This window comes from Miscanthus floridulus, chromosome 8, assembly GCF_019320115.1.
Source record: "Miscanthus floridulus cultivar M001 chromosome 8, ASM1932011v1, whole genome shotgun sequence".
In the NCBI taxonomy this organism is placed as follows: domain Eukaryota; kingdom Viridiplantae; phylum Streptophyta; class Magnoliopsida; order Poales; family Poaceae; genus Miscanthus; species Miscanthus floridulus.
The window spans coordinates 8,899,103-8,925,214 of NC_089587.1; the positions used below are offsets into that span (position 1 = coordinate 8,899,103).

Here is a 26,112-nt window from a genome sequence, read left to right on the forward strand (position 1 = left end):
GGGATGATGACCACTTCATCATTCAGTACCTCCCTATCTACGTAGGGGAACATGTTCGAGCTTGGCTCAAATTCCTCCCGCGCGACAGCATCCGCAACTAGGCAGACCTCAAGAGGGTCTTCGTTGGGAACTTCTAGGGGACGTATGTCCGCCCTGAGAACTCCTAGGATCTCAAGAGCTGCCAGTAGGAGCCCAGCGAGCCCTTGTGGGATTACATCCGCAGGTTCTCCAAAAGATGCAACTCCCTCCCTAATGTCGTCAACGCGGACGTCATCAGCGCATTCCTCTCTGGGACAACCTACGAGTCCCTAATCCACAAGCTCGGCTGCCTGAAGCCCCGTACCACCCATGACCTGCTTGACGTCGCCACAAACCACGCCTCCGGTGAGGAGGTGGTCGGAGCGGTCTTCAACGGAGGCCGGAACCAAGGCAAGGTCAAGTGCGAGGATCAGAACGAGGGCCCCTCCATGTAGAGGGGCAAAAAGAGCAAGAAAGATCGTCGCCCACTAGTCAACTCCGCGTTGGTCGCCGTGGCTGATCACACAGGCAAGCAGCCCCAGTAGGGCCTCCTGGACCACTTCAACAAGCTCATGGAGAGCCTGTGCACCAACCATGCCTACCCCGTCAAACACCTCTACAAGGACTGCGAGCTCCTCAAGCGCTTTCTGCTACAGGCAAGGAGGCAGCAGCCAAGAAAGGGGACGTGGTGTGCAAGGATATGGATGACTAAAATTCAACCGAGTGCCTACCGACTGAAGGACGACAATGGTGACGTTCTCACCAACACTTGGAACAGCAAACAACTACGTCGTTTCTTCCCCTAAAATTCAGTCTTACCATTTTTTACTTAACGTTTGCTCCTATAAAGCACCCTTACCCAAACACTTTTGGCTTGGGTCGCTCGGGGGCTCCACAGGGGTGCAATGCCACCTCTCTTTTTACTATCATATGATAAATACACTTTTTCCTGAATGAAAGAGTAGTCCATTCATTTAATTACCTCACGTAACTTTGCTTTAAGTATTCCGACTGGTCGCACCCCGCCTCTACCTACGGTTACGAGCAGTTGAGCCTCATGGGCCATGCCTAGGCTCTTAAGGTTGCAGCCTATGGTGCGAACGGGCAGGTGTGAAAAAGAAAAGAATAAAAAACAAAGTTATGCTAAGGTAAAAATAAGGAACGGACGAGACAAGCTTCCCCAGATGAAGTAGTTCCATCACAAAAAATAAAGTTATTGTATTCATGAATACACAAAAGCACTTCACACAGGGGGGCTCCCCCACTACATTATCTTTTACATCTGCTAAAGTATTTCTACTCTAAAAACTCTACTGCGGCTCCCCGGCGGCATCGGCTACCGGCTCAACCGATAAGGGTAGGGCTGCTCGTCCTTCGACTGGGCAACGTTCGACTCAGTCAAAGGTGGGGCGACGTCTGCTTCCATCCCAAGCTCCATGCCATCTGTAGGCTAGGCAATGTCCTCCTGACGCGCGCCTTCGGCCATGTCCACACATCGAGCATCCATCACCCACTACGCGGAGACTTGCTCGGCCACCAACTTTGCATGTGGCAACAAGCTCTCCCTGAGCGAGTGGATGTCCTCCGCGCTCTAGCCGTTGGCATACCTGCTGCAGATGGTGGCAAAGTCCAGGTCTAGGTGGTATGTTGCCACCGAAGTCAACACCCCCGACGTCCTGTACAACAGCCCATCGGTGATGAGGGCCCAAACCTCATCCGGAACCTCCGCCAGCCGAATGGCGGGCGCGCTGGTACTTGGCGCCGACTTGAAGACCTCCAAGATGACGAGCTAGGCAACATTACGTATCTAGTCAAGTTCCCCCTCCAGAGCACGTCGCTCTTCAAGGGACTTGGCCAGCGCCTCTGCATTCTAGCCAATTGTCGCCTTGGCCGTCTCTAGGTCCCGCTCCAATGACTCCACCTTTCCACCTAGATCTAGAAAGAGGGCGACAAGCTCAATAGCAAGCTAAAGGAAGAAACCAACATGTCGAAAAAATAGAAAAGGTATGAACCAAGGCGGGTGTTCTCGAGGATGGAGAATCCCTCCTTCTACCGAGTCACATGCTCGCATAGCCGGGCGTTTGCCTCCTCCATCCCCATCACCTGGCCCCAAAGCACGAGCACTTCCTAGTCGGCCTCCGACCAAGCCTTTCGCTCTATCTCTAGGGTCTCTAGGGAACTTTGGAGAGCCACCTCAGTGTCTACCAGGGACTTCTATAGCATTGCCTCATTCTCCATCTGGCGGACCTTCGCCGCCTCAAGCCCTCACTCGGTAGCGGTCGCCCGCTCCACAGTGAGCAACTTCGCCACCACACCCTAGTCACCTCCGCTGCCTAGTCTTGGGACTCATGGTGGGCGGACTCTAGCTCACACTCGAGCTCAGCGACCCAGGCATGCTCTATCCAGAGGAAATGAGACTTATGGCTCGACATCTCCTCCAGACCCTACAGAAATGAGAAGCAAGCATGCTAAGGCAACCAACGAAAGACCAAGGGGTCAAGGACGAACATAGAAAACTCACCTCTACGACGCGGGGCAGGTCGACCGTCACCACCCGCTGGATGAACCTAACCTGCTCCTGGGCCTCCTCAAGCTTCACCGATAGTTGGGTGAGATCGGACTCCATGGCGAATCCTCTCCCTCTAAGCATGTCCCAAAGCTGATCCTCCTGCTCACCCTGAAGGATGAACCAAACCTTCCTCAGGTCCTTGGGGTAGGACCACACCAGGTCGATGGCTCCAAGCCCACTGGAAGGCCCAGCTGACGATTCGACCACCGCCAGCTCCCACGATGGTGTCGACGGCTCCACCTCATCATCTGCTTCACCGTCAGAAGGGATCTCCACTACCTCAATTTCACGGGCCACCGGTAGGCGTTCTGGCTCTGGCTCGACCGCGTCTCCCCTCGGCACCTCCAGCTTCGACCGGGAGGGTGAGCCGTGTGGCCCTCCATCTAGCGAGGCAGGGAGCCTGGTCTCCCTCTCCTCTTCTACCGCAGTCGGTAGAGGAGGGGCTGCAAGTGTTACCTTCGACATGGCCACCACCATCACCACCGGGATCACTACCAACACCATCGCTGCAACTACCACTGTACTGGCGACCGACTCAGGGGGCGCTACCCTCGAAAGGGGAGGACCCACCGCCACCACCCTACTCACCCCACAGCTCGCCACAGCGCGCTGCAAGGTGGGCCTCCAATCCTCCCACATGGGAGTTGGGGCGATACTCAGCCCCGTCAGCATCCGACCGCTGTAAAAAAAGTATAGGTCAGCCACACTCCAAAAAACTCAACAGCGAGATCGAAAAGAAACAAAGAAGGCATACTGGGACGGAAGCGGTAGGGCTCTGAAGCCCCAATCTGACATCAATGGGCCCACCGAGCGAGGACCACTCCCGGGCTACGACCCACGCCCCCTCACTTCAACCGGGGGGAGTCGACCCAATCGGCTCCTGCTCAGCCTGCAAATCATCATGACCTTTGGCTCAGGGCATGCCGACTAGAGCAGCTGGCGGGGCATCCTCCCATTGTGGGTCGCACGCTGGCGTCGACCCCGACGACGCGCGGGTGCAAACCCTATCCTCTGACCACCTGGCTTGCTCTGCCATGCCTACAGTAGGTGGGGACAAGGCCGGAGATGCCTCAGAAGGGCGTGGTGACCACGTCCGCTTCACCTCCCATTCACTGATGGCATCTACGCTTGCAACACGCTTCCTCGATGTAGGAACATCGCCGCGCCTCTCTGCCTCCTACTCACCGCCAGCGAACGCGGCCACAGGATCATGATGCTCCACCGAGGTCGCAACGACCTCCCAGCCTTCCTCCTCCTCCTTGGAGAAGATCATGTCATCCCCCACCTCTATGGGGTCCTCCAACTCGAGCTTTAACTCGACGTTGCTCCTATTTCCCCTAGCCTGCACACACCGGGCGATCTCCATCTCCTTCTTATGCTTCCGCTAAGCCTCCTCAGCTTTCTTCTTATTCCTCTCAACCACCGCCTCCTTTAGGGTGGCTTGCCAAGCCGCGCCCTCTGGCCCCTTCGAAATGTGCGACCGAGACTTGTAAACCCCAAGTCCCTACGGAACGGACGACTCAAAGTCAGGACAAGAGAGAAGCAAAAGGGGAAAAGAACATGGAGTAAGGAGAGGGGAGCATACCAGTTTAGACACCATCATGGTATTGAGCGGTCCGGGCTTTCCATCGAGGGTCTCTTTAGGCCTCAGCTGCAGCACCCGGTCAATGCAACTCTAGGCCTCGTTGTTCGACAGCTCCTCTGGCGTTGCACGATCGGGGTCCATTGGGTCGTTGTACTTCCACATCGGCCGTGTTCTCTCCGCCAGCAGAGCGACCCGACGATGGAAGAGGGTGTGGAACACCCGCACCCCATCAAGGCCGCGCTGCATGAGCTTCTAGAGCTCCACCTCGATAATCTCCACCTTCTTCTTCTACCGGCTGGCGGGGCCCCACGATCAGCTATCCTGCCTCTCTGGCCTCCTGCCAGTGAAAGGCAGGAACGATGCCTGCACCAGGTTCCTAATGTAGAACCATTCCCCGTGCCACCCCCGATTGGAATCATAGGGGGTGTACATGGGGTATGAGCCCGACACGCTCGGTTTCTTCTGCAGTGCGAAACCCCCCACCGACGCAATCATGTGTGGCTTTCCCTCTAACAAAGCTCGCCCGAAGAACATCCACCGGAAGAAGTCCACGTGTGGCTCCATCTCAAGGAAGGCCTCGCACATAGTGACGAAGCCGGTGATATGCAGCACCCCAGTCGGATTGAGGTGCTATAGCTCTAGGCCCCACTCATTGAGGAGCCCACACAGGAACTAGTGCGTAGGGTATCCTAACCAACGCTCATGAAAGGCGATGAAGGAAACAACCTCGCTGGCCCGAGGTTGTGGGAAATCCTCCCCCACAGGAGCCCTCTAGTGCGCCACCTCCTTCGGCGATAGAAACCCCTTCTCGGCAAAGGCAGTCAGCACTAACTCCCTCATGACGGATGACCTCTAGCTCGACATTATGCTCTAGGTTCACGAATGGATCTGTGAATTTTCTCCTCTCCCTCGCTCTCCCCTTTTCTCTTCTAGGAACCGCCACGGCACTTAAACGCTCTTAGAGAGAAGGAAGAAGAAGAAGAGACGGTAGATGAGGAATAGGCGAAGGAACGGAACAGAAGCCCTCTCCCTTCCCCTACTTAAAGAAAGAGACACAGTGGTTGGGAAAGGCGCAACAATTGGGGAAATGCGAAATGATGGAGGGCAAAAAACCCTCTCTTCCCCCATTCAATGCGGATGGGACGCGCCCTGACCGATGAGATGCACCCTGCCTGATAGAACAGCGCCTGGTCAGAGGGGACGTGGCCTAGGTATGGTCCACCACTACCACATGCCAGGCGCAAGAAAGAAGGCGCCACTGTGCGCAGGCGGCCCTCCGCCTTCCTAGGCGGGACTTGGAAAGGCCCAAATGATAGGATCTCCGCCAGGAGAGACCAACGGGCTTCCTGAGTCGATCAGACGGCTCAGGCGAACGCCAAGAGATAGGTAAGGAGTAGAGAGACGCCCCATGTGGGCCATGCTGACTCTGTCACAAACAACGAGCGTGGATCCTGGTCGGACATATCCGATAGGAGCTCCTCGAACCCCGTCACTTGAGTCATCAAGGTAACATTACCAAACCCCCACTCTTTCTTTATATGAACATTCATTCATCCATGCACGCATTCATTCATTCCATACATCCAAAAGCATCACATATGCAGTTAAATGCATCACAATACTCCGTGTTGCGTCACGAAGTGGTAGTTGCCTCATTCAACATGAGCAATGACTGAATGGGGTTCGAAGGCCGGCCCACGAAGGGCTCGAGGCCGCCTCGTGTCAAATAAAGCCAGGGAAGAAAACACAGATGAGCCCCGAGCGGCCCTCACCCAGTCTGCCCCAAAGTAGACAGGGTCGTCTCAACCTTCTCATTCGATCCTAACCTCCTACCAAACCCACAGAATCACCATCAAGGGGAGGCCAGCGGGCCACCCGGGTCAGTCTCCAGAACAACCCAGGCATCTGTCGGGTTGCAGGTTAAGGAGCAGTGGAGTGCGACATGAGGGCTATGCCGACCCTATCATGAACAATGGACCCGAACTTCACTCAAACATGCCCATTAGCGAGCTCACCGAGCGCGTCACTCGAGCCATCGAGGCAAGCGATGTTAGCTCAGACCCTCCGGTTGCGAGAAACCGTGGATGGGGTAATGCATAAAACTCAACTGGCCCCTACCAAAGCCCAATGAGGCTCAGGGGCTCAAGACACCCAAACACCTCGACTATGCCTGGGTCTGTGACTCCGACTCGCCTGGTCCCATGGTACGCCCGATGCCTAGATCCGCGACTCCGACTCTCCTGATCCCCCGGCACGCCCGATGCCTAGATCCACAAGTCCGTCTCACCCAATCCCTCAGCACGCCTGATGCCTTGGTTAGCGACTCCGACTCACCAGATCCCTAGATCCATGACCTTGATTCACCCAAAACCGTCGGCACGCTCGACGCCATGGTTAGCGACTCCGACTCGCCTGATCCCTATATCTGTGACTCTGATTCACCCAAAACCCTCAACACGCCCGACGCCCTGGTAGACAAAACTCCGTCTCGCCTAGTCCCTCGGCCACAACCAAATGCCTGGGACCACGCTCCTAGAAACGATGGGCCAGAAACTAGAAAAGGGAGGCTACGCCCACCAAAATGCACACACTCACGCCCGCTGACAAAAACCCCTAGGCGATTCTGTTAGAATCACCCGGGGGCTCAGGGGCTACACCCGCGGGTGCGCTCACGTGCACCCGCTGACGAAACAAAACTTCCCCCGCTGGCAACACAAAAAACCCCCTAGACGATTACACCCGAATCGCCCGGGGGCTCGGGGGCTCCTGTCGGGTTCATAAACCCGAGGTCCCTCATGGACTGGCTTCCCAGCAATGGCTTGGCCTAGCAGATGACATTGCAAATGACACGCAACTCTAGGGCCAGCCCAAATACCTAAACGACAGGCCAGAAGGGCGATCCAATCTTCGATTGGAAGGCCTCGCTAAGGAGGAACAACGCTCCCTTCCGACTCTAGCCCGCCTCTCCGACCGAAAGGCCTGGCCAAAGAGGAACAAGCACTCGCTTCCGACTCTGGCCCACCTTCGAACAGCCTCTCCGATCGGAAGGCCTGGCCAAACATCACTTCTGACTCCAACCTGCGTCTCCAACCAGGGTTGCGCTAAACCCCTGCTTATAGCTCCTCTCTGACTGGCGCAATCAGAGCCGACTAGGAGCAACCGACCGGGGACGCCCGCTCAGTGAGGACCAGGAAATGGACGGAGAAAGTAAGGCAGGGCACTCAAGTCAACAGCAATACCGAGGACCGTACCCTGTACATCTGTAGGACAGTACCAACAGGGCATGTCAGAAGGGTACCATACAACCTTCCTGCCATGTCAGAACCCAAGCAGTGTTGTAGGCACTGATATTTGCCTTACAGTGTTGTAGGCGCCATCAACTCCCGTACCAAACAAACACGGTGATGCTCCCCCACATGCCTATGGACATCAACAGTGTTGTGGGCACCGTCATCTACCATAATGGTGAATACGGTAAAACCTCCCACATGCGTCTGACAACAACAGTGTTATGGGCGCCTACCATCATCTTGTACCCAACGGCGTGGGCAACAAGACTTATTAGCATGCGTACTCTCTCTCTCTCTTGCTTGTAAAGTCGTCCCCTTCATCTATAAAAGGGGATGCGCTCTCTCCCAACAGATAGACTCCTCAGTTCACTTATATTGATTCACCCTCTGTAGCTTTAGACACTCTAAAGCTACACAGAGCACACGCTCGAACACTTAGCACATAGCGAAGCTCCCATCACTCTCGGCCCTTTAGACCAGAGTCCGACTAGACCTCTTGTACCCCCCATCTTTCTCCCTTCCGTTTGTAACCCACAACAAACTTCGAGCACCTGGGCTCAGGAATAAAGTCACTGACCGACTCAAACTGGACGTAGGGCACGTTGCCTAAACCAGTATAAACCCTGTGTCATTGAGTGCTAGGCCACCTCCGATCACAATGTACAGCAAAACTATAAATATTTATGTGTTGGTCACTTTCTGCATCGACAGTGAGGCTCCCTAAAAGTGCAGCAAGAACCATAAGGTTGACCCCGGAACAATACCTAATGGTAAATATAGAACTTTAATACTTATTTTTTCTGAGATTAATTACGCTTAATTTCATCTTCTTATATGTCATATACTTGATGATGTAGGTGCCTCCGTGGTGGTGCGCCTACGATCTGTAGTGCTGGGCCTGGATGGTAGACAGGTGGTGCGACCCTGCGTGGGAGAAGAATCACAATGCTTGTCGGGAGCAGCGTTTGCTGATGTCGGGTGCACCACACCATCAAGGCAACCTCAACCTCTCAGAATACACGGCTAGATGGGTTCGTGAATTCATTTGTTTATTCTAACGCTCAATTCTACATAATTTCTAATCAAATTGCTTTTTTTTGCAGTCGGTGGCACATGGTGGCGAGCCTTGCTCCTAGTTCATGGCATATGCTTTGGCCCACAAGGGCAAGGCGACAACCGACGTCGCCGACAACCCGGAGGACCCACCCTCGGCGTACAGCAACGAGTCCATCCACAGCCGCCTCAATGGATACACATCGATGGTAAGGACGGTCCATGGCCCAGAGTACGATCCGAGCACCCATGACCTTGATAGAGAAGTGGTCATGAGGGCGGGAGGAGGCAAGAAGCATCGCCAGTTCTGGATTGGCGATGGCACAATCGACACGGCCAGTACTCCCACTCTCTCCCAGATTCGAGCATGGAGCATGAGTTCCAGCCTAGCGATATGCCCACGGCTGGACTCTACACGGTTCCAGATGAACGCACTCTAGGTTATTTCTATTTTATTCATCGTTCATTGATTTTTATATACTTTTGCATTGCATTGTAACATTGGGATGAAATATTATAGGCTTAGCTGGAACAAGAAATGAGGCGCTGGGAGGAGCTAGAGGCGAAGATGGAGGCAGAGCGGTAGAGGATGGAGGCAGAGCGGCTGTAGATGTTTGAATATATGATGGGTGTTTACACTGCAATCGGTCAACCTCCGCCACCGATGCCAGTCCCTCCTCCTCAACCTGCTCTAAATACTATTTCAGGCAATGTGAGTCACTTCACAACCTTATAATCACCGTTTCTAGTTTATGCAGAATCAATCTTTTCTCCTTTGTGATGTGCGTATGTTTATAGTTTCTAATTTCTAGTTTATTTCTAGTTTGTAGTTAACCTTGTAATCACTGTTTCGTTCTCAATCACTGTAACTTAGCTACTTTTAGTTTCCGCAGAATTAAACACTTTTTCTAGTTGCTAGTTTATTTCTAATACTTGTATGTTTCGTTCTCAATCACTGTTAATGATTTATCTCTTCTCCTTTGTGTAGAATCAATCCACGGCATCTAATGAGCCTTATGACCGACAGTGGTCACAGTGGTCATAGTTTATTTGCATTCTTGATGAGCTTGGAGAGCGACTGGGAACTATGTACTTGTGATTCTGAAGTTTATCTGCATTTGTGATTGTGAAGTTTATTTGCATCTGTGATGTGGTCCATATATCTATATGAACTGCCTGTGATGCCTATTGTGAACTATCTATGATGGATGTGATGTTTATTTGAATGTGATATGTGGCTGTGACCGAACCAAATAAACTAGTTATATGTGGTAGCTTTGCTGAGTGTTACACCCGGCAAAAGGGCTATTTATCGAGTGCCATGAAAAATACACTTGACAAAGTGGACACGTGGCAAAAATCTGTGCATTCTGGGGCTAAAATGGCTTCTTTGTCGAGTTTCTGTGCTGTGACACTCGGCAAAGAGACCAAAAGCTAGGTCTGGAATGGCTAGTCTTTGCCGAGTGTCTGGGATGTGACACTCGGCAAACATGGTTTATTTGCCGAGTGTCTGGGCCAGGACACTCGGCAAACATGCATTATTTGCCGAGTGTCAGGGCTGGGGCACTCGGTAAACAAGGTCATGTTTGCCGAGTGCCGAGGCCATTAGACACTCGGCAAACACGCCGTGACCGTCTCCACGCTGTCACGTTACTTTTTTTTGCCGAGCGTCGGTTTCAGCACTCGGCAACGTCCTTGTCGAATGCCGATAAAAAACACTCGGTAAATAAATTTTTACCGTCACTATGTACGCCGTGTGCTGTTTGCCGAGTGTTACATTCGGCAAATCCTTTGCCGAGTGTTTTTTGGCTTTGCCATGTTGCTATAGCTACTGTTTCTGGTAGTGGTGCCAGCATATGAGGTGAGCAAAGATGAAGACGAGGATGACGAGAAGAAGAGGCATCAATCATCATCTCGACATTGTGCGTCTCGAGCCAGGAAGAAGCCAACAATGGTTGGATGAGACACGGGTAAGTTTCATTCAGCGACTGGTTGTACTGCTATAGCTATTGTTTCTGGTAGTGGTGCCAGCATATGAGGTGAGCAAAGACGAAGACGAGGATGACGAGAAGAAGAGGCATCAATCATCATCTCGACATTGTGCGTCTCGAGCCAGAAAGAAGCCAACAATGGTTGGATGAGACACGGGTAAGTTTCATTCAGCGACTGGTTGTACTGCATGCCGATCCCTCCTTGTATCAGCGGCGGATCCAAGAAAAATTTTAGGGAGGACTGAACAAAAGTGTGACAGCAACATAGTCGTCTTCTACCTCCGACTGCTGCTCGATCTTAAGTCTCAGTCCCACCTACACGATAGAACTTTGCCTAAAAATTCAGGTGGCTCCAGAGGGCTCCAGGGCTCCGGTATCGATAGGGGGGCTTGAGCCCCCCTCCCCCCCCCCCCGCCCCACCGTTGAATCCGCCACTGCGCACTGTCGTCCCCATCAATCGAGCTGCTTGTGTATGTGTTCGAACAAACGATCACTTGTTGCATTGCCTGCCTTGCCTGATAGGGGGATGTCATGGGTCGTGGGACACCTCGCCCCCTCTAGCAAGGCGAGCAGGGAGGCCGTGGCTAATGTCGATGCCGGCATGGTAGGTAGCAACGTGGCGAGGCGGAGAAATGCGGTCGTGGCTGCCAAAACGCGTTGTAGCAGACGCACAGCTAACGCGGCGCGAAGGATACCTTACCTGGACATGGTCGTCAATGGGGCCGCTATCTAATCTTGTTGCTGCTGGAGATCCTGTTCGCTTGATCGTATCAGCCATAATACAGTATTTTTCTCTCATAATAAAACAGCATAAGCCGGCTTATAAGCCACAAAAATGATCAAGCGAACATGCCGATGCGGTACTTTCAGTGGGCTATGGCTTTGGTTTCATCAGAGAGGAAGCAGCAGGTTGTTGGTGATGAGTAGAAGCAGCAGATGAGAAACACACTACGCCTGGGAGTACTATTGTCCAGCATAACAGCTCCGTCGTCCTATTTCAACGGAATGGTACTTTCAATTTACAGTTCAATCTTTCGATGGTATTTTACCTTAACGTAATCTTTTAATGCTACACAACCAATTTTTTCCCTTGGCACGATCTTGTGGCGGTGGTATACGGTTAACTGAGGGTGTTTGGTTTGGGCTGCTAAAGTTTAGCTAGCTAATTTTAGTCTCATTTAGTCATATTTTACCCAAACACTATGACTAAATAGGACTAAATGAGCATTTAGCCAACTAGTCACCCAGGAATTGCTAATTGGGACTAAACCTCACCTTTTAGTCAGGCTGCCTCACATTTTAGTTACTTTGGAGTCAAATACCCGGACGGACTAAAAGGCCTCTTTAGTCACCCAAACTAAATACCCAGTGACTAAAGTTTAATCCATGGTTTAGCTACTAAAGCTTAGCGAGGGAAAACCAAACAGCCTGAGTCCTGGACCGTTGGATCGCTCGCCAACGCTAACACCAACAGTGTCTCGTTTTCATTCAGCGACTGGTTGTACTGCATGCCGATCCCTCCTTGTATTAGCGGCGGATCCAGAAAAATTTTCAGGGAGGGCTGAACAAAAGTGCGACAGCAACATAGTCGTCTTCTACTTCTGACTGCTGCTCGATCTTAAGTCTCAGCCCCACCTACACGATAGAACTTTGTCTAAAAATTCAGCTACTTGTGTATGTGATCAAACAAACGATCACTTGTTGCTTTGCCTGCCTTGCCTGATAGAGGGATGTCTTGGGTCATGGGACACCTCGCCCCCTCTAGCAAGGCGAGCAGGGAGGCCGTGGCTAATGTCGACGCCGATTGTAATATTAGTGCCGGTGTGGTAGGCAGCAACGTGGCGAGGCAGAGAAATGTGGTCATGGCTGCCAAAACGCGTTGTAGCAGACGCACAACTAACGTGCCGCGAAGGAAACCTTACCTGGACATGGTCGTCGATGGGGCCGCTATCTAATCTTGTTGCTGCTGGCCCGATCCTATTCGCTTGATCGTATCAGCCATGCTTATCAGCCATGATATAGTGTTTTTCTCTCATAATAAAACAACATCAGCTGGCTTATAAGCCATAGAAACGATCAAGCGAACAGGCCGATGCGGTACTTTCAGTGGGCTATGGCCTTGGTTTCATCAGAGAGGAAGCAGCATGTTGTTGGTGATGAGTACAAGCAGTAGATGAGAAACACACTACGTTTGGGAGTACAATTGTCCAGCATAACAACTCCGTCATCCTATTTCAATGAAACGGTACTTTCAGTTTACAGTCCAATCTTTCGATGGTATTTTACAAGGACGTAATCTTTTAATGCTACACAACTGATTTTCTCCTTGGCACGATCTTGTGGCAGTGGTGTACGGTTAACTGAGGGTGTTTGGTTTGGGCTGCTAAAGTTTAGCTGGCTAATTTTTATCCCATTTAGTTATATTTTACCCAAACACTATGACTAAATAGGATTAAATGGGTATTTAGCCAACTAGTCACCAAGGAATTGCTAATTGGGACTAAACCTCACATTTTAGTCAGGCTACCTCAACTTTTAGTTACTTTGGAGTCAAATACCCTGACGGACTAAAAAGCCTCTTTAGTCACCCAAACCAAACACCCAATGTCTAAAGTTTAATCCATGCTTTAGCTACTAAAGCTTAGCGAGGGAAAACCAAACAGCCTGAGTCCTGGACCGTTGGATCGCTCGCCAACGCTAACACCAACAGTGTCTCGTTTTCATTGTCCTGCAGCCTTGGATTGATGAGCTCTGTAGCTTCTTTCCGTTGTCGAGCAGCTATTGGCGGAACACTCTTGCAGGATAACGAATGCAACGATCCTTTCTTTTCGTTGTCGACCAGCGATTAGCCGAGGAGCCGGGCGTGGCCCCCTCGCCGCTAGCAGGCGCGCGATGCGCGTTAGGGTTTCTCGATCCACGGGCCCGCCCAGACGCTGCTCTCCATGCTCGCGGCGCGCGCGAGTCGGCTCGAAGTCTCTTCCCTGCTCTCCTAGGTCACACATGCACGTACGCTACATGGCCCACAGACCAGCGGCCCAAGGGAGAAGGTGCTACACCGACCTGCGTCGATGGAAGAAAGGAGAGCGACTGCGTTCAGCTCCCGTTGATGTTGTCACACGGGGATTCGATGCAAGGGGAGTCCCACGGAGATGTGGGAGCCCGCCACGCACGCGAGCGGCGGTGGCGAGGTGGAAGGTCACTTCCTCCCTGCGCTCGTCGGCACTAGGGCGGATCCAGCAATATGGCAAGGTCTGGCGGCCGTGTGCAGATCATGTAATTGTATGTAAGTATGTTTCATTTCATCCCTTGATCAGTAGTTATGAGCACTTCTTATTTCATTGATCAGTTCTGTTAAAGGTGCGGCTGGCGGTGTCTTCATCGTGGTTGAGGACGACGATGCGAAGCAGCGCGATGTGTCGGAGGGATGGGGAGTGGCACTGGTAGGGCGACGGGCGAGGGGGCAATGCCGGTGAGGTTAGGGACGGAGCATATGCCAAGCGGGCAAGATCTGAGTGGATTGGAATCAATAGAACTGCCAAAAAAACATGGGTGTAGGGAGCGGTGAGCCGGTGATACAGCTCCGAAGTCAGGTTGCTTGGCGCTCATCGAAAAAAAAAAAATTAGGCCGGGCCTAGGAGCCTGAACCGGAGGGGTGGGGCTGACTACGGGGACGATGGGTACTGAATATTGTTTAGTACGTAGATACTATATAGTAATAATGCTATATATATTACAATACAATTATTGTAGTATATAAAATAAGTATAACCACATACTCTATGTATACTTTCATATATTGCATACATACTATCCCAAATGGTCTAGTATAATCTTATATTGCGTGTACATACACTTTATTGGCTCATATACACCCTAAATATTGAGATACACAAATGGGAGTAGCTACACCCTAGGAGTACAAAGGATTATACATATACATATACATATACATATACATATACATATACATATACATATACATATACATATACATATACATATACATATACATATACATATACATATACATATACATATACATATACATATACATATACATATACTTGGTATTTGAGTAAAAGAAATTTGAGAAACAACACCCATATGGATCTATATTATTCTTTCTTCAAGGACATGATGATGGTGGTGAACTTGGTCTTCTCCTTTTCAAGGTGCTCAGCAACAAGAGACCTGAACTCGGTAAACCATGTGTCAATTATGGTTTCTCCGAAATGGCGAACAATTAAAGACTTTAGTGCGGGTCTGATCAACTTAGCAATATTCATGCTACTACGGGCAGTATCCTCAACATCATCACCTTCTGAATCATCGAAAGGATCCCAATTCATCTCAAATTGTTTGATTAGATCCATGTTGAATAAATGGCTTTGCATGACTAGTTCTTTCACTTCTCCAACTGACGGCCCGTAGACTGGTAGATTGAAAGATTCTAGCTTTTCCTTGTCCACGAGGCCCTGTTATGATCACAATTCTTTTAACTTCATGACTTCCTCCACAAAGTGAAAATGAGTCAAAATACAACAATGCAATAATTTACATAAATTAACAACTACCTTCAAAACAAGAGACTGTAACGCTCTTGCAACCAATGCAAAAAGTTGATTGAGATCACCATTGTATACATCCTCATTCTTCCTCCCAAGAAATATAAGGACCATTTGCCCTCCATGCACAAGTTCTTCATGGCGCAGCTTCAAGAAGAGGGAGAAGTCCTTATGGAACTGCTTTTGGAATTGTTTCACCACAAAAGGTGTCGTGGTCTTTGTAATGTAAATGTTGTCTTCATTTAGATAAGTTTTTCTCCACGCCTCTAGGCCCTCAGGTTCCTACATAGATATCATTTCAGAACATTATGATAGACATGTTAAGAGAACAGCAAGAAGATGGATACATCATGGAAGATATGTAATAACTAAGGGGTTGCTACAATACTCCCAAGTAGCTTTGAACCGTTGATTTAAATGTTGATTACTACGTATTACCCCCTAGGAGGTAATAATAGAATAAAAATATATATTTATGTATTTTTATTTTTGGAAGTAGGCATATGTGATAGAAAACGATCGACCACATACATAATTAGATCTATTAATAGATGTAAGGTCTCATACGTGATTGTCTGAACATATAATTTTTAGTGGACTGAACGTGACATTATTTTCGAATTCACTTTTGCATGATCAAACAAAAGGTATGCCTGGTATGCGCCGAATAAACAAAATATACAATGTAGCTACTTTCAAAAATCATTCTTCTGGAGAAAAAGACCTCTGGTAAAGTTGTGCACTTGTAATATAATTTTATCTTAATAAAAGAAAAGTAAGAATTTTCATAAATCACTATATAGCTGTTTTCAGTTTCTGGTTAACTTGTTTGGCCTAAAAAATGTTTCTCAGAAGTCCAAAAAACCATCCAAGTTCATGGTTTGGGAAATACTTTGTCATATCATTTTTTAGCATACATGCTCGAGTAAAACTCATTTTTTCTTAACAAAACGCATGCTAAAAATTAGGCTCTATTTTGGAATTAATAGACACGTGTCATCAAATTTGGGCTATGTTTCCAATGTTTTAAATTTATTTTCAGAATAAAACCTAATTTTGAGGCCATTTATTAAGGAAACTTGGATTTCACTTGACCACATATGACAAAATACTAGTTTTTGAGCCATGCATACATGGTTTTTTCTTTTTTTTTGGGTGGGGGGGGGGGGGGGGGGCGTTGGGTCTTAAATAGCTTAAGTGAAAACTCAAATATAGAATTATAGGAAGAATTTCAGTTTTAAATCGGTAATCTGTAAATCTCAACCTATAACAAAACTAAAGATTATCGGGTACAATAGGTATGTCTGGTGTTTCTGCTTGCCTTCCATGCGAGAGAGATATGTAAGGAAGTAAATCGCAGGCTTAAGTTAGATAGTTTTCTTTTTTTTCTTGTATTGTAATTATTTTAATTATATAATTATTACATCTACCAAAAAATCAAGGTTTGTGATTTATTTGAGCTCTTAACATCTCATAATAAGTAACTAGAGTACCATAGCAAAACCCTTTCTTAACATTGATAAATAACCAATTTAATCAGTGATCCAAATACCTGGGAGCGCCAATGAAGACCGTATGAAGAGTGGAATAGGTGGACACTTTCACGGGGAAAAAGCCTGTTGTAATAGGATTCCGGTGACCCGTGAATATAGTACAAAGGTGGTAGATGCGCCCTTTCACCCGTTATATTTGGCCTTTTGAACTTCTCAATTAACCGAAATAGTTCGTTAAAGTCGTTGCCAGGAAGGTCATTCAAGAAGAATTGAAGTTCCACATAATCATCTCCACTAGATTTACACAGCTCAACAATGGTGCTTATAACACTAGAGATGAAGAGCAATGTGTTTGGTCCTGCAGCGCATCCTAGGTCGCCAATGATCATAGTTTTGGAGTGAAGAGTTGTGTACACTTCTTTTATGGCATTCTCAACCACTGGCCTGGTCTCACGTAAATATATTTCCTAATAAAATCCACAAAGAAGAAGAAATCATTAGGTGATATATGGGTCTCCCATCCTTCCATCGTAAGAAGAACAATGAAACCAAATTGATATTTGCAGTAAGTTATTGGATAAGGTCAATGGATGGTATTTAACTTTCATCTAGAATCACACATGATTAATATGATAGATTTGACAATTATCAAAGGGATAGCAGCAATCGGAAACAAAACATGGACTTAACTAATGTTCTATATGCTTTAAGAAAAGAAGACTAATTTTATATACGTTTCAAATCCATAGAAGACAATATATGATTGTTGCAATGGTTAAAACTAACAATACCAGCATATCATTGCTTACAAACTTGGTGCATATGCAACATGAGAAATGCATGTTACATAAAATATAGTTGTATCTTAGGAAAAGGGATAGAATAATCACTGGACGCCTAGAATTCTTGGAGTAGCTCCATTCTCCTTCCCCTTCAGCCATATGAAAATCATATCTTATATCCATTTCTATTTCTATGAGGGGCTTGGGATTATACTAACTTGCTTCACTAGCAGTATCAAATTAGTTGTCCCAATACCATCTCTGCGAGGTACAATTTATAGTGCTCTAGGTAGTAGGGGACTTGTACATAATGAGGCCGTTTCGTCAAATGATCTTATCCTCTCATCAAAGATAAACATTGCAGAAAAAAAAAATACAAAAGTAGATATACTTTCCCATCAAAACACAGTGAAGTGTAGGAAAAACCAAAACTGCACACCGCCGGCCGGCCAGACGAGTCCCCGGTGGCCGTTCGTGTCACCCTCTCGTGCTGCGATGTGACCGCTTGTAGCTAGTAGGTGGTGCCGACGCGCATCACCCCCAATTTTTTTACAATTTGACTTTTTTTTTTTGAAAATTTTTTACATTTAGAGAGACATAAACTCATCTTTATCTAGGGATCGGCGCTAGAACTTATAACACCGAGGTAACACGTCTCGGCGCCACAGATCTTAACTTCGAGATGTCTGGTCGAGCACAGCATGGCATCGTAGGTGGTGTTGACGTGGCCGGTACCTCAACGCCAGAATAGATCGGCACCACAGATGTCGGGGTCGAGCTCAGCGCCACATATCTTGACATCGACGTCGGGGCCCGCACGGCAATGGCATTACTGTCTCTGCTTTACCGCGCATCGAGAACACACTGTCGTGTGCCGTCCTACTTCAGTAGCTGTGCGCTTTGCGACGTATAATGGGACGGTGCTGTCTCTGGCGATGTGTTGATATGGATTCAGTGCGGCTCCATCACGAGGGCCTCGTGGGTCTTCTGCCTGCGGGTACGGTGAGTCGGCTCCATCACGAGGGCCTCGTGCGCCGCGTGTGTGCTGCGGCTCCATCACGAGGGCCTCGTGCCGCTGCGGGGTCTTCTGCCTGCTGGTATGGTGAGTCACCATCAGGGGCTGATCCCGTCGTCGTCCGTGACATCATTATTAGGGGCTGATTATGTGCGTGCAACATGTGTGGAAGCGCTGCATGTGAGGTTAATCTGTTGTAGATATATATGTGTGTGGAAGCGTGTGTGTGTCTATATATATATATATATATATATATATATATATATATATATATATATATATATATATATATATATATATATATATATGAGTATATTCAGTAGCCAGCTACAAAATAAGTTCTGTAGCCACCCCTCCATTTACGATGATTTTACATACTAATTTACGATAATATCAATACATATTTACGATGGTTGAATTACTGTAACACTTGAGGATATTTACCGTAATGTTATAGTAAACCACTTAGTAAGGAGTTACTATAATCTCGTAAATTAACATAGTAATTATCGTAACTTAAAGTGGCTACAGAATAAGTTATTTTGTAGCCAGCTACAGGTGTGTGTGTGTGTGTGTATATATATATATATATATATATATATATATATATATATATATATATATATATATATATATATATATATATAGAACTACTATCCTATAGCTGGCTGCAGAATAACTTATTCTGTAGCCACTTTGAGTTACGATAATTACTATGTTAATTTACGAGATTTACAGTAACTCCTTACTAAGTGGTTTACTATAACGTTATGGTAAATATTCCCATGTGTTATAGTAACCCAACTATCGTAAATATGTATTGACATTATGGTAAATTAGTATATAAAATTATGGTAAATAGAGGTGGCTACAGAATAACTTATTTTGTAGCCAGCTGCTGAATAGCCTCTCCCTATATATATATATATATATATATATATATATATATATATATATATATATATATATATATATATATATATATATATATATATATATATATATATATATATATATATATATATATATACACACACACACACTCGCGTTGCGCCGTGTTATTTCTGACTGCGATTTCGATCCTCGTAAGTGCTTGGCCGTTGCTTGGTTGTTGCTTCCACACGTATGCATGTGCCGGTCAACGACTATATGGTGCGGTGTGGTGGTTATATATTCCATCAGCTTCACATTGCCAGTATAATCTCGTGCTTATCGGTAATAATAAACCGTATGCATGGCCGTGGCAAGTTTAGTCATCTATTCTTGGGTTTAGACAGCAGCTTGATGTGTTTTATTGTTGCTACTCGTGCAATCAAATGGAAGAGAATGTAACGGAAGGGGAAAAATGTTTTGCGACTTGTTTTTGCACTCATCAGTTTTTTTTTTTTTTTTTGCACATCAGTTGATGGTTCAGACAGCAGCTTGATGAGCTTTCGTTACCATGTTGCACGCACGTAATCAGCCCCTAATAATGATGTCACGGACGACGACGGGATCAGCCCCTGATGGTGACTCACCCTACCAGCAGGCAGAAGACCCGCACACACAGTGGCGGAGCCAGGATGAGCACCTCAGGGGGGGCTAATCAATAGAGATTTAGAACAAATGTCGAAGATTAACGATGAAATCACGTTTTTCTACAGTAATATCAAGGCAAAATGGCTGCAGCCCCCCTGGATCCGCCAATGCGCACACACGTGGCGCACAACTCGGCACGGGGCCCTCGTGATGGAGCCGCACTGAATCCATATCAACACATCGCCACAGACACAGCACCGTTCCATCATAGTCGCAAGGCACACAGTTAAGGATGAAAACGGTACGTAAATATCCCGTTATACATTTAATCCGATCGAATTCGTATTTTTGGATAAATTGGAGTTCGGTTCAAAATTTGGAACACTAAATTTGAAATCGGAATGAAAACGGTTTAGACATTTTTTGGTCGTTTTCTACTTTTAATTCGGAATATCCCGAATTCGAAATTGGGTTTCAAAATTCGGTTTAAACCAAATTTGGCCTACTACAAGTCCAACCTTAGAAAAATTATATCTTTTTCGTATGATCTCGGATGAAGATGATTTTTATATAAAAATTGTAGCTCTCGACGAGATCTACAACTTTCTAGTTCTTAGTTTTTTCATTTGATATCTTGAAGATGTTCAAACAAATTAAACAATGTCAGCGATATATTAATCGCGTACAAGCGCTTGTTGCCTTAAAAATCGTATCTTCCTTACATCGTGTCGAATGGAGATACTTTTTAAGAAAGTTATAGGACTTGTTAATTATTATGTACTTGTTAATTGTTATGCACTTGGTCCTACGGGTCAATATTCTGTATTGATTTTTTGTATACTGACCGTGTTCGACATAATTCCGCTCGAATTAGTTTGTTTTCAAAAATTTTGATATTCTGTAAGTTCGTGTTCGTTTTCGTGTCCGGCTTTATCGCTTTCGTTTTCGTATTCAAATGTAGAAGTAGAAAACGGTTGAGAGGTTTTTCGACCGTTTCCGACCTTTTTCATCCCTACGCACAGCTACAGGAGTAGGACGACACACGGCAGCGGGGGGCACACGGCAGTATGTGTTCTCGATGCGCGGTAAAGTAGAGACAGTAATAGCATTGCCCCGCGCGCCCGAGGTCGGTGCCAAGATCTGTGGCGTCGAGCTCGGCGCCAAGATCTGTGGCGCCGATCTCGGCGCCATGTATTCTGGCACCGAGGTACCGGCAACGTCAACGCCACCTAGGATGTCCTGCTGAGCTCGGTCAGGCACCTCGGAGCCAAGATCTGTAGCGCCGAGATGTGTTACCTCGGCGTCATGAGTCCTGATGCCGACCCTCAGAATTCAAAGATGAGTTTACGTCTCCCAGAAAGACCAAACGTAAATTTTCTTTAAAAAAAAAGCTAAATTGTAAAAAAAAATAGGCATCAGCCCCTTGTACACGCGTCTTGCTCCACTACTATTGGTTTGGGACCTGGTGGCACAACTTGACATGCCCCAATGCTACGGCAAGCATCGACGGCGACTGGAATCACGACGACAGGTGGTGGTGGTGTGTCATAGGCTGCTAGCCTGCGCTAATGCACATCGATACTGATGCCACTGCATGCCCCGGTCCCCTCTGCTCCAACGGCAGCGGCTACGGGAAACTGGGCCAATTATGGGATCCACGTTGGGATGGTAAATTATGAGCCTAAACGGCCCAATGAAGCAAACAAAAAAAAAAAAAAACAAATAGCAAGAGCAACAACGCATTTGAGCTGCTCTGGGCCGTGCTTAACCTTCAGTTTAGTCCCACCTCGACAGCTTTGAGCGAGCAAAGCCAAAAGAAGGGTATAAAATGAGACCCACGGCCTCAGTGCAACCCGTACCTTTCTCGGCCTTTTTGCCAATGATGAGTGAAAGTGTAGTATCTGTTCTTATTATTTTAATATCTAATATGTGGACCATGTGTCCACTTTGATATTAAATTTATATTTTTGGGGGGAGCAACCACCATAGTAGCTTGTCATTGGGCCCTTGAGCGTCGCCTAACCGTTGCACTGCTGGCCTGCTGGCAGGGCCAGCGCACCCCAACCAAATCACAATGAAAATTTTCTTTATGCCTAAACATGGAAGCCTATTATTCTCTCCGTCAAAATAAATTGATTTCTAAAACCATCCCAAAAATAAATTGATTTCTAGAGCCATTCTATATTTAACCATAATATCTTTGCATCGTCTAGTAGTATTGATTTGTGTTATAAATATTAATGCTCTTTTATAAAGTCAGTCAAATTTAAAATAGTTTAATCCAGGACAACTTTAGAGATCGATTTAATTTAGAACAGATGGAGTACATTGTTTATGGATGGGCTTCGTGCGTGACCAATAAATCGGGAATTCCTATTTGTTAGGCCTGTGACATGGAAACGGAAAGGCTAAGGTTTTAGATGGGCTTTGTACCGATAAAAAAGATATGTTGGGCCTATGACATGGAAGCCCCAATGCTGCATTTGGGATTGGGCTTTGCGTATATTCAGAGGTCACGTACACTGCTAAAATGTTGCGCTGGTCTGAACTTCTATCCGGCGAGAGCAAACACGTTCCTCAATGATGCAAAGCACACTGAACTCTTTGTTACTCGGTTTGTTCTTGTGTGTAGGGACATCGCGACTCTACTCAAGAAACACCCTTGAAATCACCAAGGAGCTGCGGTTTGAATTTCATATGCAAAAGAGCTTAATTCCTCTTGTTTTCTATACTCTATAAAAAAAAAATCTGAGGGTTCAGTTTTAGAAAACTCTCTTTATTGTTAATTGTAAGACATTCTAACTTTTCTAGATGACAGTAAAAGCTATGTATGTACAAAACACAGAACATTTTACAATTTGAAACAGAGAAAGTAAAAAAAAAGTACTAACTCTGATGCAAGTATCGTAGATTCACTTTTCCTAGACGACATCTTTGGTCCCCTTTTGAAAACACAAGACAACACACCTCTCAAGTTTCTCGTTTCCTGTTCTCCATCACTTGAGAAGATGATGGTGGCAGCATCTTAGTATTGTAGTGACACTACCTACTCCATTCACCATAATGAATAAGGAGTTCTTTGATGCATCCATGACTAGCAGCATCTATCTAGCATGCGGTTAAGGAAAGAGGGTGTTGCAAGGCCAACCCATTCGTATCTCCATGCATGCACTACATAGATGCTAACAGTACTTCCCTTCAGTAAAAAAAAACCTTATTATATTGGGGTAAAATGGTCTAAACCTGAAAAATTACATGCACGTTACAATTATATTTAGTTTAGAAACATGGAGGGAAAATGGCATGTGTAGATATATATTGAAGATGCTTACATTATCTCCTAACTTTGAAGGCTTCTAAGAATACATTCTACAAGAATCTACTGATCAAATATACGCATGGAAGACCATGGAAAGTCAAATGTGTGAGTGTTTTTGACCGGATAGAGTACTTTAGCTAAGCTAGCTCCTTTCGATTTAGATTTAGATAGAGAGAGTGAGAGAGAGAAGAGAGGGAAAACTCTGCCTCGCATGGCATGTTAAGGGTGCGCGAAGCGGGCAATCCGGAGCATATAAAACGGCCGGCCGGCCAAAGCCTCCGTTTCCGGCCATACCATGGAATGCAGGAGAGCTCGTCTTCTTGCATTATTGTGTCCACTTTCACTGGTCATCTTCGCCGTCCTTGAGTAGATTGCAGATGTCCGAGCACTCCACCAAGCTATTACAAATTATACACAGGCATGCATGCATATAAATAACTGGAGTATTGGACACTAGTAATCAAGACAAATCACTCGTCAGTAATAATGGATTGAAAAGGAGCCAATTTGCGTGCGTGCGTGCGTCGTTACCAGTACTGCCGGCTTCGGAAGGTGTCCTTGAAGACCACCAGGGGCCTGCACGCATCCATCCATCCATGATTCGATGCCAACGGCAAACGAGAGAGAATTAGTCATCAAAGCAGAGATTGATCAGACAGTCAAGTCGTACGCGCTTAATTTAATCATCATCACGAAGATGAGCAAGCAATGGAGCGACCGACGCGACGATGGATTGGAGCAGCGTGCGTACCTCCGGATGTTGAAGGGACCGGCGACGCCCGGCGCGCCGTAGCCGCCGAGGACGCAGGTGCTGACGCACTTGGACGTGCAGCGCGCCGCGCGGTCCGACTTGGGGTGCCGGATCCTGTTCGCCTCGCCTTGCCGCCCGCCGCCGTCCTCGCCGGACAGCGTCGGCGGGAGGTTGCATAGCGGCTCCGACGCCGGGGGCCCCAGCCCCGGCGACGACGACACCGCGAGCGCCGCCGCCAGCGCCACGACCGCCGGCGCCTGCAGCAGCCTCAGGACGGCGCCGCCGGGCCTCCTACTACTACGCCTGCTGCTGCCCTGGACCGCCCCGGCGCCGGCGCCGGCGGGCTTCGTCGGTGGCCCCGCCGGCCGCATCGGTCGGTGCGCCGGTGCCTAGCTAGCTAGTGCCGACTGCCGCCTATGCCGAGTCGTGCATGGCGGGCGTGGCCGGCGTACCGCGCGCTGCGTAACGGTCAGCGAGGCTGCGAGGGAGCTCAGCGGAGAGCAAAGGAGGCCACTGGTAGAACCGTAGAAGTAGAATCTTGGGTGGCGTGGGCGTGGCGCCGGACGTTCCCGCGGTGGAGAGGGGAGGAAGCCGATCGAGAGCCTCAGGACAGAAAGAGCGCGCTGACGCGGCCTCTGCACAGCCAACAATGTCATGCTGATCAGCTGATGCCTGATGGTATGGTTTAGTCTGCACAGCCAACTAAATATTGTAAATATTAGAATTTTTTCTAAAAAAAAGTGATAAAAATAAAGATGGCTTTGACTTACGGTAAAGCTTAGGGGCGGGCGTCCATCCAACCAGACACCGCCTTCTTGGGTCTGCGCGGTCCACCAAGCCTGCCTCATTCTCTTTATGTCTCTCACATCTCTCTTAAAAATAGAGAAATTTACCTACATGGCACTCTTAAAACTCAGGCTTCCTTTCTTGGCCCTGAAAATTTCCAACTTACCTATTTGGCCTCCAATCTGACTTTCGATTCCTTATCTGACCTTCCCGTCAATTTGACCCGGTAACGGTGTTAGATGAGAGACGAAAAGTCGATTCTACCCCTGGACGCGAAAGCATCGATTTTGATAGTTTAGAATTCAGTTTTTGATATTTTATAATTCAAATCCTGTACTGTATGTTTTGTAGATGCTTGTAAATTGCATATGTTTCATTTTGAGCATTATTTTCACTTCTTGCACATAATTTTAGAAGAAATCATAACTACAGCATTAGCACGCATTTTTTTCCAGACATGGAGCCAATTGCACATATAAATTTAGTTTGCACATTTTTGATATCTCAAATAAATTCAGTTCGCACATACTGGACATCTAAAATAAATAGAATGATCTAGCAATAAAACAAACTGACATGATTATGGCTACTTCATTTCATTCTGAAAGTCATGAGACAGTAGGAGCTCAAAGCAAAACAATCGCAGCTGCATAGGTCAAGCACAAGATACTCTGAAACAAAAAAAAACCCCCACATATGCAAACACATTAGCACTTCGACTGAATACTAGAACAAAAGACTTCAGAACAGCCTTGAGCTTTTAGTTTGCCGCATTAAGTTTCAGAAGCAAGTCAATCAACTGAAAACGCATAATCAAGCATCCCAGACATTCTATTAATAAACGCTCCAATGAAAATCTCATAAGTCAATTTCGACAAATACTGTCCAGTAGCTGAGAACCTTTTCTGAACGGTCATTAGCTGAGAACCTCCATCGATGCTTGTCCAGGACGCCCAACATTAGCTACACTTAGTTGTCACATACACAAGCTAGTGCTACACACATGAGAAATCATAGGCTGAGCCTTCTTTTACTTCTTGTACTCATCACCGGGCTAGCAGGCTGAGAAGTTTTGCTTCGTGTGCCCATTGTGGGGCTGTCGAGTATCACCTTTGGCTTGTTTACTGCCTCTTTGCCAAGCACTTTCTTTTTCGTTTTGAATGTGACCTTTTTAGCCTTGGCCTTCCTAGGTTGATCTGTGTGGGCAGGGAAATCAATGGAAAGTGCCTCGGGTTGATTGGAGCCACTCCTTGACCTGGACATGTGAATATAGGGCAGCAATGATTTTTAGCAAATAGAAATATGAACAATGAAAAAAATTCAGAGTTGGAAATAGTACCTTTTTGATGTGCCTGAGTTGGAGCTACCATATTTCCC

At 47.2% G+C, this 26,112-nt stretch overlaps 2 protein-coding genes and 1 pseudogene across 2 annotated transcripts; 1 reads left to right on the forward strand and 2 right to left on the reverse strand.

The window, feature by feature from the left end:
• Positions 1-14,340: 14,340 nt before the first annotated feature.
• LOC136471054 (benzoate O-methyltransferase-like) lies at positions 14,341-17,579 on the reverse strand. Its single transcript, XM_066468793.1, has 4 exons — positions 17,455-17,579; positions 16,624-17,031; positions 15,081-15,353; positions 14,341-14,981 (listed from the first exon to the last, which is right to left on the reverse strand). Exons 1-4 carry the CDS (start codon positions 17,527-17,529, stop codon positions 14,622-14,624), a joined length of 1,116 nt encoding a protein of 371 aa, XP_066324890.1. The 5' UTR covers positions 17,530-17,579; the 3' UTR covers positions 14,341-14,621.
• Positions 17,580-21,734: 4,155 nt separating this feature from the next.
• On the forward strand, positions 21,735-21,943 carry LOC136478864 (U2 spliceosomal RNA; annotated as a pseudogene).
• Positions 21,944-23,169: 1,226 nt separating this feature from the next.
• Positions 23,170-24,593, reverse strand: LOC136471055 (uncharacterized). The gene is made up of 3 exons (XM_066468794.1): positions 23,950-24,593; positions 23,730-23,774; positions 23,170-23,596 (listed from the first exon to the last, which is right to left on the reverse strand). Exons 1-3 carry the CDS (start codon positions 24,318-24,320, stop codon positions 23,539-23,541), a joined length of 474 nt encoding a protein of 157 aa, XP_066324891.1. The 5' UTR covers positions 24,321-24,593; the 3' UTR covers positions 23,170-23,538.
• Between the last annotated feature and the right edge of the window lie 1,519 nt (positions 24,594-26,112).

Coding starts and splice junctions, on each gene's coding strand:
- LOC136471054 (XM_066468793.1), bottom strand. CDS start 17,529: ATGGATATAAGATATGATTTTCATATGGCTGAAGGGGAAGGAGAATGG. Junction 17,032..17,454: donor CCAAGAATTCTAGGCGTCCA/GTGATTATTCTA, acceptor GGATTTTATTAG/GAAATATATTTACGTGAGAC. Junction 14,982..15,080: donor TACAGTCTCTTGTTTTGAAG/GTAGTTGTTAAT, acceptor TGATCATAACAG/GGCCTCGTGGACAAGGAAAA.
- LOC136471055 (XM_066468794.1), bottom strand. CDS start 24,320: ATGCGGCCGGCGGGGCCACCGACGAAGCCCGCCGGCGCCGGCGCCGGG. Junction 23,775..23,949: donor GGTCCCTTCAACATCCGGAG/GTACGCACGCTG, acceptor GGATGCGTGCAG/GCCCCTGGTGGTCTTCAAGG. Junction 23,597..23,729: donor TTCCGAAGCCGGCAGTACTG/GTAACGACGCAC, acceptor AATTTGTAATAG/CTTGGTGGAGTGCTCGGACA.